Genomic DNA, 13,082 nt, shown 5'->3' with positions numbered 1-13,082 from the left:
TGGCATGCAAGGTTTAGTTTGGCTTCAACTCGCATGGTTTCATTTATGTTGGGATGCATTAGTGCAAGTTTTAAATGGCATGTTTTTTCTCTTTTGGGATTATTTCTAATGGGCCATTTTATTATGTTTTTGCAGGTCATCAATGAGGTGGAGGCACCAAGACTTCAGTCCAGCTTTGATGTCAGCAACCAGAAGAAAGAACTAAGGTGACTGTATGATCTTCTCTAACTAATGAAAGGATCAACTTGTGTGATCAATACATGGCCAAATGTTGGAGATGAGATTTGTGGTATGATGAAATTCACCAATGTAATTTATGTAATTTCCAGACTATAAGAAGCTACTTTTTTCTTCATACCCTGCTCCTTATGCTATGACATAACTAATCTATATTTTTTTGTGGGTGACGGCCTCCAGGAGGAGCTCTAACATGAATCCCAAACACTAGACAGAACAGATTATCAGGAAGACAGTGTTTTCTAGAACAAAAACAGGCAGTAATGCATCGTTAAACAAGAAGGAGAAGACGTTAGTTTGGTTTTAAAACGCATGTTGAACATTTTATATTGTAGCTTTTAAGCTAAAGTTGACGAAGGTTCTGTTCATTGATATGGCTGTTGAAGAATGAAATTAAGAGGATTCAGTTTAGCATTAATTAATTAAAGAATTGAAGACGGCAGCGTAAAAACGGATTCAATGCACAAAAACTTTCAGAAGAAATGAATGAGGATGACTCTTCTGCCGGCTGTTTTTTTAATCTTGCTGTGTGACCGCCTTGATACAGAGTTCAAAACAATATTTTATTCAATAAAAAAATGTTAAACATCTTTCTGTTCATATATCTCATGTAGTCTGGAAATTACAGTTTTCTTTAAAGTCTTCCAGGGTTGAATTTTAACAAAATCGTCAGTTCATTTTTGTATTCAACTTTCTTTCCCTCTCTTACCTCTGTTAAATATTTCTGTTCTCTTTTACAGTTTTGAAAACGAGGCGCAGTTGGTCAAGGTATGTTTTAAACTATTACAAAAGTGACTTGTTGATACTATACTAACATGTGATCTGTGTCAGTACATGCAGAAAGAGTGATGGAGGAATATGTAGGACAGTAGTAATAGCTGTGATGTTTCGTTTAGAGATTAGAAACCCTTTGAGGGAGTCAAAGAGATGCTCAGGTTTTTTTAGAAGGTCGAGATCAGAGATGAGTACTTAAGAGGGAGAGCTCGCCTGGAGAAGTTTGGTAGGTCAGACTCGGGTGGTCTAAGAGATGTAGGGAACATGTTGGAGATGTTAAAGGGGAATAGGAAGACCACCAGTGAGGTTCATGGATGCGGTTAATGACAGGAATGACTAGAGAGGATGCAAATGAAATGCTCAAGGGGAGAAGATTGACCTGATGAGGCAACCTTTGAAGGGAAATGCAGGAATACTTGACATTGTTACTCAATAATTCTGTCATTTAAATTAAATCAGTAGTCAACAATACAAGGAAATATAACAAATTATTACATTAGATTTACTTTATTAATCCCCCTGGATTAACAATACATTAATCCACAGGTGCCTTTAGAATTGATTCTTTAATCGCTGTTGACTTTTTTACTGGCCAAACATTTCAGTTCCATTTATGTTGTGTAAAATTCACATGTTGCTTTTTTGTCAGATTAAATTAAAAATAAACACTGAAAATGTAATTTGGATAAGATTGATGAATTTCTGATATGTATCGGGTAAAATACTTGAAGGACAACTAATGTGAAAAATCCTCATTACTGACCTACTCATGTTTCAAATGTTGAAGTCTTCCTCTCCAAGATGCAAATGAAAAGAGAGTTTTGTACAAACAGAAACATTCTGATGATAAAATCTATTTAAGAGACACTTAAACCAACACATTAGCTGACCTTTAATTACAGCAGATTTAAAATTGATGGTCATAAATGGGAAACATTTTCACTATCGCTACCATCATTTAATATCTTGTTTTTAGTCTAATAATCTTTGAACCTTGTGTGTGTGCGCGCCACAGGAGACAGTAGTTTTGGCAGGTCAGAGTTCACAGGATGAGTCCGCGGTTCAACTGGAGGCTGAGAGGTTGAAGCTTCACCGGGACCTCCAGCGTTGCTTTTATGAGATCCAACAACGAGACCAGTACCTTCAGCAGCTCAATATGAAGGTTGGCACCAAAAACTCCACCTTTCTGTTAACATGCATTTGTTATTTGTCAAAAGAATGAACGAGTTAAAGGTTTTTCTTTCTTTCTTTCTTGCAGCTACAGCAGGCGACAGAGGAGAAAGGCGAGGTTGCGTCCCAGCTCAGGGCCGTCTCTCAAACCCTCAGGGACACTCGGAACCGCTGCCATTGGTTGGAAAATCACATTCAAATTCCGGTAGGTACATTTATAGTTCAATTAATTTTGATGGATTATTAATACTCAAATGAAAAGAACAAAAATAAAATACATTTCCAGCAAACTACTTGGAAAAAAGTAATATTTTGAGGTTGTAATTTTAATTAAAAGTATACGATAAACTTACTTTTTTTTTTGGGTCTTACAAAAGTATTTTAAACAAATATTGTTGAGAGATCCAGCTGCCCATGTCCAGACAAAGGCTAGAAAGTTCTAGTACAAGGTTCATGACTGTTTTAAATCAAACCAATTATTACAGAAAATATGAACAACTGGTGTCAGGATATTTAACTCTTTACTTTAAATATCCTGATGCTAATCCGTAGTGTGTTTTTCTTCTTGTGTGTTTTTATTTTTTGTTTTTATCTTATTTTAATTTGATTTGATTTGATTTGATTTGATTTTTATTTTATTTTATTTTTTATTTTACTTTATTTTATTCTGTTAATAGTGCTAATTTTCTAATACTGTAAATAATTTGTATATTTTTAAGATCGTTTTATTTTATTTTATTATCTCTTTTACTAATTCTTTTTTTTCCATGTACTTTATTTTCATTGTCCTGCTGCTGCTGTTGTAAAAGTGTGTTTCCCCTCTGGGGATGAATAAACGTTTTCTATTCTATTCTAATACAATTTGAGGTAAAGTCGTTTAAATTAGTTAATAACAGGTAATAAACCAAATGTCTTCCTCAAGAAAATGTGTGTTAATGATAAATGTAAAGCACTACAGTTTGTGTAGTGTCACATGTGTTTATGATAAATGTAAAATACTACAGTGTAGTGTCACATGTCTAATGCTCGCACCACGACAGCAGGGGTCCGCTCACACTGAGGTTGCACCAGGAGCACCACAAGAGAGAAGCAACCATTCCATCACGGACACGTCCGAGGCTGATGGGCTCAGAGAAAGGTGAGACTTCAGTCAGTCATGTGTTCACACGCGACCAATCAAATCATCCGTCTCAGGCTGCTGGACGCAGAACAACGACTGGCCGACGAGACCTGCAGGAGGGAGACGGCGGAGGAGGCGCTGCGCTCGGCTGAGGACGCCGCGAAAAGGTGACGAGTAGTTGAGGATTCTGTGAAAATGTATCATCTTCATCCTTTAAACACATCCACTGCGACCAGCAGAGTTCTCGCCAGAGAGGCTCCGAGGACGGACGTCAGCATCGACATGGACGCCGAGGACGAGTGGGACGCCGTCAGCCTCGACCCCAACCAGCCTCTTCTGTCACGGAAGGTCAAAGGAGGGATGATGGTGTGTCGGCAGTGGCTCCGGGGGCGGAGCCTCTACTTCTCCAGGCTGCTGACCAGTAGAGCTCGCTCGCGGTACTTCTTCCTGGCATACCTGCTGACGCTGCACGTGCTGGTGCTGATGTGCATCAGTGGCGCCCTCTAGCGACAGATTTCACCAACTAAATCTCCTCCAAAAAGAATTGTTTTTAATTACAAAGATCATAAGAAGCCTTAAAAATCTGCCATCTTGCCTCTTAAGGTTCCACGTCCTCCTCTGATGTTGATGGTGAAATGTGTTTCCACATGAACTTGGATCAGGCCAGTTAATAACAAGCATATTATAATCACAATAATCTTTTTGTTTTTCAACCACAATCCACGTTGACATTTACCTTTCTGTCTATTAATGGTACTTTGAGCTTTTTGGTTTACAAAACACTAACTTTTGATCGTCACATGTTCTTCGAGATGTTTGATATTTTGTCATTAAGGAGATGCTTTGCTAAGAGACTGTATCTGCTCTGATTGTTGTAAATAGAATAGTGCAGGGTAAACACAACCTATAACACTAAAGATTGTGAATGGTAACTTTGAGACAAACACTACTACTTTTTCTCCACATATCAATCTATGCACTGGATCACGACACTGTACTGTCCGTGTGCACGAGCTGCACATAGTCTGTCTGTATATTTCTGCTGGATGGTTCTGATGTTTATTCTATTTAAATGAGAGGTGGTGTAGAAAAACTGTACATAATATACGTGTGATCGAAAGAGCAAATATATTTATGAGGAAATATTCAACAAGGTCATGAAATATTTTCTGTTCCCACAATAAAATTGTATTGAATGAACATATGAAGTTGAGTCTGCAGTGTCACCGCCAGAGGGAGCTGTTGCACACGCGCTAATTCTGTATCCTCAGAACAAGAAGTGTCTGCTCTGGTGAGTTTAATGAGTTTATGTGAGATGTCCTACTAAAGTGAGGACCTACATTAAAAAAAGACAATGGTCCATATTCCACAAACCATTCTGACAACCGTTGGTGGATCTTTTAAAAGATATTCGGGGACAACCTGAGCTCCTATTTTCAACCCTGCTCTCCATTTGTCCCTCTCTCCTCTCCTTTCACCTCCTTCTCCTCCTTCTCCTCCTGCTCTCCATCTCCTCTCTGTCCCAAATCTTGTCCTACTTCTCTCTAAAGTGGGTCTTCTCTGCAAGTGATGCATTCAATGAGGTCTGGAATATGAACGACCTCGTGTGAACTCAATTTGAGCTTGAGTGAGAGGAGCCGTTTCTGCCTCGGTCTCTTGAATTCAAGTGTTGGATTGTTTGGATTCATCAACTTACTTGTCCTCCGTGTACTGTATGTGTTGGTTGTGTACAACAAAAGTTTTGTGTGTCACAGATTTGGCCTTGAAAACAGTTCAGTAACCCAGTTAAAAAAAAGAAGGAATTGAGAAAATGGTTGAATTCAGAACTATGGAGTTAGATTTGTTTCTTTATTATAAAGAAGTTCATTAAAAAATGAAAATCTTGTGTTCACTGGGAACTTGCAAAAGATTGTGTTTCCTGTTTCTGTAGCATGTTAGCCTCTTAGCTTCTGCTACAAACATGCTAAAAATATAGCCTTTTTGATTTTTTTTCGAACCAATTCCTCATGTAGAATCTTCATTCTTTGGTGGACATTCTAGACAAGCGCTTTGGAGGAATTTGGGTGTTTTCAAGTGTGTCTTTTTACACAAAGAAAATTGAGCTCCAGTCGCGACTGTCGTATACAGTAGACGTACATTTCTGTACCATTACTTTAAGTGGTTGGCTTTTAAAACCACTTCATAATATTCTTACCTGGAAATGTGAATAAAACCTTTTATCTAAAGGTTGAACGAGACAAAGTGAGCGTTGTTATGTTGAGACTGGAACTTTGAGAGATATTTTCAACGAGCGCTTCAACGGTCCTTTTGCAGAACATTTGTTTATTCTTAATGTATATAAATGCATTTGCAACAGTTCTCATAGGAAGTAGCTCGATGAGACAGCAGGGGGCAGTAACGTACCTGAACTCTCTCGCTAAATACAGCACGGACGGAGCTCGTATTGTCAGCGCAACGCATACAGTATATACCCTTCAAATAATTAATGGACCCAGATGGAAATTTGGGACTTTACAATTTTTCGAAAATGTTCTGAAAACTTGAGAATATTTTCCCAACAGACTGAACAAAAACAAATCAGTATCTCTTACTATATAAGAGAAATGTAAGTAAGTAATTTATATTTATATAGCGCTTTTCCAGACCAGGGTCACAAAGCGCTTAAACAATCAAAAAAATACTCACTAAAATATATACTTAAAAGGTCAAGATAATACTGAGAACCACACAGGAGTCCCAGAAAATCAAGGAAAAGCCTGAACAAATAAAAATGTCTTAAGATGTTTCTTGAAGGAGTCAGTAGACTCCATCAAGCGCAAAGAGAGAGGAAGATCGTTCCAAAGCTTAGGAGCAACAGCCTGGAAGGATTTCTCTCCTCTGGTCCTGAACCGTGTTCAGGAACCATCAGTAGATTCTGATCCACAGACCTCAGAGCCCGAGCTGGGGTGTAAGGCTGGATCAGATCACTGATGTAAGGAGGAGTCTGACCATGAATAGATCTGAAAGTAAGAACCAGAATTTTAAAGTTTATCCTGAAAGAAACTGATGAAACCAGTGAAGAGTTTTAAGGATCGGAGAAATGTGAGTTCTTCTACTAGAGCAGCTCATAATTCTCACCATGGCATTGATATGCATCAGCTGAAGATGCCATGGTAAAGTGTTAAGTGTTGTTATTTCAAAGAGCCTGTAAACACAAGCAGGATGTCAATAAACTGAGTTCATAAGTTAAATAATACACTCCTTAATACAAGTTTCTTTAGCAGTGAACATCATGTATCTATAGAAATGTATAAATAATAGATCTGTTGTCCATATGTTGTTCTGAACCAAACCTGTGTAGGTCAGAACACGACCAGCACTCTCTCGCTCATTCTCCTGGTTCCAGTCCAAACCGCCACATCAGCATCCAAGCAGCATCCAGCAGGCAGCGACATGCATGACCCCCCTTCAAACATGGTTCATTAGTTACCATGGCAACACCTCTTTTGCCGGTTTACAGCTTAAAGACCACCCCCCACCTGAAATATCCGCGACTTCTCCGGAGCTCCTGGAAGCTACTTGGACAAACAACAGTTTCGCCGACACACAAGCGAGCTGGAATCCCAACGTTTCACCTCTGACCCCCGAAACCCCCTCCGGCAGGTCTGTTTGAGAAGACACACGTTTGCCAAAATTCAGCGTTTATCCCTTCAACCTGATGAGAATCGATGTCTTATGAAATACCTGCATGAGTGTTTAAAAGCAAGCGGATCAGTTCAAACAGACTTTTGGGAAAATGGAGAGATCTGGTGGAAAAAACAAAATCCAATTTGAATTAAAATAAGCCTTTCAACGTGCACAACTTTAACATTAACTCATTCAGTGAATCAAATCTATTATTGGTCAATTTGTTTTATTTTTGCATCTTTGTCAATTTCTTTTTAAGTGACATATTGATCTGTTGTAATGCATTTGAATTATTTTTAATCTTAAAACGTTAGCAAAAACAGGTGATGGGTTGATGAAGCCTCATGAATCAGCTGATCAAGTATCATGATACAGTGTCGTCATTTTAAAAAAGGCCTCTAGATGGCAGTGCAAGTTACAAAAATTATGCAAGGTTTCATTGTATAAGTCAATCGGAGCCAAAGATTTTAAATCACAGAGTGCCATCTAGTGGCCCTTTTAGAATGAAGATGCTTTTTCACTAGAGGAAACTGTCTGAAATTCACAGGATCTTCAAATGCTAATGCTATCAGCTAACAAGCTAATTAGCTCAACGAAGCTGATTCAATCCAGGCTACTGACGTGTGGTCAGATTTATCTAATCCTGCAAACTATAGACCAACACTGCTTTTGGAGCTGCAGGTTTGAGACTTGAAGTCATCATCATTGAAGATCTTTTTCCAGGAAGCAAAACAATTTTTGTGAAAAATATACATACGTTGATACGTTATGTTCTTCACTAGTGGATGCTTACAGACGGACTGATTCTCTTCTCTCCTTCCTCGCTGTAACTACGAGCTTGTTGTTGCCGTTTTCTCCGGGCCACTCCCTGCTGCTCGTCGCTTCAGGATGATGATTTCTTTGAGATAAACGCTCTGACAGCATCATGACAGCGGTGATGCCAGCACCAGGTCCTTCGCAAGTTGTTTTCTCTCCATTTCTGTTTGCACTTACAACAACAAAGTGTACATCAGGCCTGTGCAACAGCTTTTCGCTGTCATTTCACAAGATCAACCAGCGGCTGAAGAATACCGAAGATACTTTTCACTACAGAACAAAAAAGGTTTCAGGAAATAAAAGTCAATACATTTTTATATTTTAGTGAGTGAACCAGTCGTGCAATATGATCGAACAATCATTGATTATATCAGTTTAAAATATAAAGTTCTGCTTATTAAAAATCGGAACCATTTTAAGTCTCAAGTATTCCGACCAAATGGCGAAGGAATAAAAAAATCATCACATTTTACAATTTTAATAGCTATGATTATACAGTTGCGATGAAAGAAATAACACAATACATTTGACAAACATGGCCCAAATTCACAGTGAAACCACACTGTGCCCGTGGTTTCGTCTTCACAAGAATTTAAATAACTGAGGTTGAGACTCCTGCTGTTCATGTTAAACAAATAACTGGGACCAAAACAAAATGCAAAAGCCACGTCTCAACTCATCACTAACATTAACACTTGTTGTGGTTTGTCTCTATTTATGGTTCAGATGCTTATGTTACTGTTTGCTGTCAGACCGTTCATCTCCTGACAAGTGTGAGTCATCGTCGCCATCTGAACATATGTACGGCTCAAATAAATATGGCTGCAGGCCTCCCTCGCTATCAACTCTTCTTCATCTCTCCATCCTCATCCAAGGTCACAGATCAATCTCACTTCCTGATATCACTTCCTACACTTCACCGTTTTGGATTCAGATCAACTTTAAAATGGTATTTGACAGAGTTTTGTGCTGAACTCTTATGAGAAAGATACGGATCCGGATTCCTCTCCCTGACCCTCCACATGTTCTTCTACTGTATACTCTCCTCTTTTCTCTCACTGTATCCTCCCTCACTCTTCTCTACATCCATCTATCTAACCCCCATATTTCCTCCCAGCCAGTCGCAGCAGGAGGCTGTCAACAATGAGTCTGGTTCTTCTCGATGTTTCTGCCTTCTAAAAGGACTTTTTTCCTTGTCACTCATTGTTGAGATGCTGGATCTGTTTTTCTTTTCTCCAATAACGTCTTACTTAAACTGTAAAGTGTCTTGAGATAACTTTGTGATGATAAGACAGTTTAAATAAAATTTAATTTAATTGAAATATTTTTTGTAGGATTTTCATAATGTTTTATCAAATCACTGTATTTTTATTCATCTTTTTTTCTTTTCTTTTAATATTAAAATGGCAAGTTTAATGAAAAGTCACTGGTTCTGTCGTAAAAACATTATATAATAAATAAAGTGTGACCTGGAGTCCATGGTTCTCCGTCGGAATATGTTTGGTGATGAGATCCTGCCCCAAGCTGAGGAGTTGAAGAGTATCAGGGTCTTGTTCACGAGTGAAGAAGAATATAATGTAGGAACGATGGGCGGATTTGTCCGCATCAACACCAGATCTGAGAGCAAAAGAACCAGATCAAGGTGACAAGCGGCCAAATGAGTTTTGTCCAGAGGGTACTGGACTCTCTCTTTAGAGAAAAGTGAGACGCACTTTCAACCGGGAGAGGCTCAAAGTAGAACCTCTGGTATTAATAAGAGTCAGATGAGGTGAGTAAATGAATGTTTGGCAGTAACAATCCAATGACATCAACAAATGTTTGTCTTTTTTTTAAATATATAATTGCATAGTACTTGTCAAACCTGTAAATTCCCTTTATTTTTAACATTTTCTTCATTTCAATATATCATAAAGAAGAACAAATACTCAAAGAATAAAAAGGAGAAAATCAAGTCATAAGAGCTTTATCAATGGAAGCAGTATTTCATTGAACAATATAATATTATAAAGAAATGGGAATAAACTCGTTTTTAGTCTGACACCATAAATAGGGGGTCTCAATGTGGCCCCCACTTTCCCCTCACCTGTTCCCGAGAGTTGTTGGATCAGGATTCATGGGTGAGACGCCAAGCATCAGAGAAACCGTCATGTATTTGCACTGGTTCTTTCCAGCAAAAAGCGAAAAAAAACAAGCTGTTTATCTTTCGGGCATGAATGACCCAAGAATGTTATGACTCCAGTTTTTCACGATCATCTCCTGTGTAGTGTTTCATCAGCCGGCCTCGCATGCAGATCCGTGTTGTTTACTCTCACTCGCCGAGAGGATCCGGTCGGCACCAGGAGCGGAGCGGTGTCGAGCCACAGCGGCCGTCCTGCTAACAATCTCGTTTCACCGCCTGCAGCCCGTGCGCTCTCCGCGTAATCTCATCATTTGTGGCTTCACAAAAGCAAGCCTTGGTTTCCTGCAGCCAGGGAGAAAGCCTCACAAGTTTCTCTCCACGCCGCCGTCAGGAACATCAGATAGAGCGAGAGCAACAGTCGGACGCTACCAGCGCTTTCCATGAACGCCTTTCATGTCTAATTGGCTTTTGTTGAGGAATGTTGTTTCGATGCTGCGGGATATTCACTTAAGTTGAAACGATGATGATTTACTCGTTCCACTCTTTGTATTCAGCCACAGATTTCTGCTGACATCGGCTTTAAATCTCAAGAAGGTGGACCAGAAACCACTGAGATGGTTTTCATTACGTTCACACACTTTAAATGTTTACCAGGAGGAGAGTGAAAATATCGAGTATAACTGTCACAACAAAGACGTTGATTGTAACGACTATAAAGCCAAGAGCCGCACTTTGCCCGTCCTGATCAAATAAAATAATTGTTACATCATAAATTTACCAACAATATCAAGATTGATAAAATAACTTTATTGATTCTTACACAGGCATATTGTGGCATCCTAACTGTGAGGAGTTTAGTGAGAGGTTACTCCGGGAACTCCGGTTTCCTCCCACAGTCCTCAAATCCGGGGTGTCAGGAGGTTCATATTGAAGTACAGTGAAAAACAAGCGAGGTCCAAACGTCATCTGAAAGATTGAAGTAAAATCGACTTTATCTTCAACCCGTTAAAGAATGATTCTGTTTTCACTATTTAGGCAAAAAAAATAATGGAGACTTTGGGCTGCAATATAATTGCCAAATGGCCATAAATGACCCCAGGATCAAATGTGTCTGACACTGCGTCTAACCCTAAGTAAAAACTCATAAGCTGTAGAAAGCGATATAAACAAGTTAGATGATTTATTTTTCAGCAGGTTTACAGTAGAGGCCAAAAGTTTGGACTAACAGGCTCAACAGTTTTGCAATTGTCCGCTCAGACTGACCTTTGCTTCTAAAACTAATGATGCTCGCTGGTTTCTCTTAGTTGATTGGTTGCTGTCATAATATGAATTCTAACAGTTGTTTTAACAACACGACTCATGGCCTGGACTCCCCTAGAAAGTAAGTCGGACAAGACTCAGCTTTGAAGTAAAAAACATGTCAAATATGTGTCCAAACTTTTGGACTGTACTGCCTTTTCGTACAGAGCTCCAGGCATGACAGTTTAAAGAAATGTTTGCGGCAAAACAACTTAAATAATTGAATTCATCTCTTACAATTTGGATCCCTGCACTCTCGCACTCCAGAGTCATTAAAGAGATGTTGTTGTTGTCATTAGCAGACGTACTTTCTTTGTTAAGTCAAAGCATTTATTCTTGTTAATGTAATAATAAAAAAAATAATTCATATGAATGAAATAAAAATCAATAAAATAAAATCAATAAAATAAAATGTCATACATTACCATTAATGGCAGATAAATAATAAAGAATAAGATCAAATACATTTAATTTGATTTAATAATATTCATGATCCACACAGTCCACAGGTAGAAAGAGTTCTTATCGATTTCTATTTTATTTTATTTCATGGGATTTCATTCATATAATTTTATTTATATTTATTTTAGTCTTTTAATTTGGTACTCTCATTATCATCAAATTAAAATACTGTGTTCTGATTCAGATCTAGTGGCTTTTCATACTGCGTTATGCATCCTAAGATTGTTTCAATAGCCAGGAAGTAGTATTTCTTCACCCTAAATTATTATGAATATTTTTGTATTGGTTTTTTGGTGAATCTTGTTTTGTGTTGCTGAAAATGGAAAGGAAATCAGTTATAAATGCAATAAGTCATATAGAAATTCATTGTTTCCTCACATTTAAATGAATAAAACACAACATTTTATAGGATTTTATTAACATTTTTAATTTGTATATCTCACCATTTTATTTAATATTTAATTCATAGCTTTGGGAAGGTTATTAACGGATGAAACTTGGATTGAATCTCACTTCCCTGTGATGAGCTGAAAACAAAACCTTCAGCCAATAAAGAAAAATGAAGCTGCTGATGGAAAATAAATAAAGCATAGAAGACGCTCGTCTCTGGCGGATGCTTGTCAGAAGATCTGAGCGCGTCGTTGGCCGGTTCCACTCGGGTTGGCCGACACAGCGCCAGGAGAGAAGGTGTCTGGGAGGAGGAAGGAGAGTTACTGTAAAAACATGGTGGTCTGTGTCTCCAGTGCCCATGGAATCTAAAGATATGTTTGAAACTGTGATCAGAGGATTCATCATCTTTCTGTGGTCGACAGTTTTATTGCTTCAGCTCAACGAATGGTCTGTTCTTTGAGCTTGTAGAGCCAGTTTGGATCAATTCAATCGACCGGCTTCAATTGACCAGATATAGGATAAAACGGTCCATTTATCCTGTTACTCTGGCTTTACTTTGGTTTGTAACAAAAGGTTTGATTAAGGTAATCTAATTCTCAATCTCCAAAAACAATACGTACCTGGAGTGGAGTTGTCGTTTAACTTTGAGGATTTTTGAGGTCGAGTCCAGTGCTTCTAATTCAGTTAAACACATATCTTGAATTCCCAAAAAAAGACACTTAAACAGGCCTCCTTTACAAAATATCTATATTGTGTTTATCACTTATATACTCCAAACTCAACTGGCTCAGGGGTCACCAAAGGTCAATTCTTGTAGAGACTAAACCACACTTCTAAATTTGATTCATTTTTTTGATTTGATGATTTTATGTTAATTTATCTGATCTGATACTTTCAGATACTATGTGTTGTGTGTTTTTCATTTTTATTTACATTTTTTTGTGTGGTTTCACTGTGAATTTAAGCCATTTTCGCCCCAAAATTGTATGTTTTATTTTATTTTGAAAATCATTTCAAACATATCTATAT

General features: G+C 38.2%; 1 protein-coding gene across 1 annotated transcript in view; it reads left to right on the top strand.

Annotated features, from left to right (window-relative positions):
* The window catches only part of LOC148086652 (uncharacterized), a 28,161-nt gene extending 23,660 nt beyond the window's left edge, over positions 1 to 4,501 (top strand). Inside the window, exons 21-27 of the mRNA XM_087784819.1 lie at positions 136 to 206; positions 978 to 1,005; positions 2,027 to 2,173; positions 2,270 to 2,386; positions 3,222 to 3,319; positions 3,376 to 3,468; positions 3,541 to 4,501. Coding sequence (XP_087640945.1) covers positions 136 to 206; positions 978 to 1,005; positions 2,027 to 2,173; positions 2,270 to 2,386; positions 3,222 to 3,319; positions 3,376 to 3,468; positions 3,541 to 3,808 — 822 coding nt within the window. The 3' untranslated portion in view covers positions 3,809 to 4,501. The remainder of the gene's footprint in view (positions 1 to 135; positions 207 to 977; positions 1,006 to 2,026; positions 2,174 to 2,269; positions 2,387 to 3,221; positions 3,320 to 3,375; positions 3,469 to 3,540) is intronic.
* The last annotated feature ends 8,581 nt before the right edge of the window (positions 4,502 to 13,082 follow it).

This window comes from Callionymus lyra, chromosome 2 (assembly GCF_982586985.1).
Source record: "Callionymus lyra chromosome 2, fCalLyr1.hap1.1, whole genome shotgun sequence".
Taxonomy (NCBI): Eukaryota; Metazoa; Chordata; class Actinopteri; order Syngnathiformes; family Callionymidae; genus Callionymus; species Callionymus lyra.
Note: the sequence above shows the minus strand (reverse complement) of the source record. Positions and strands in the feature narration are given on the sequence as shown.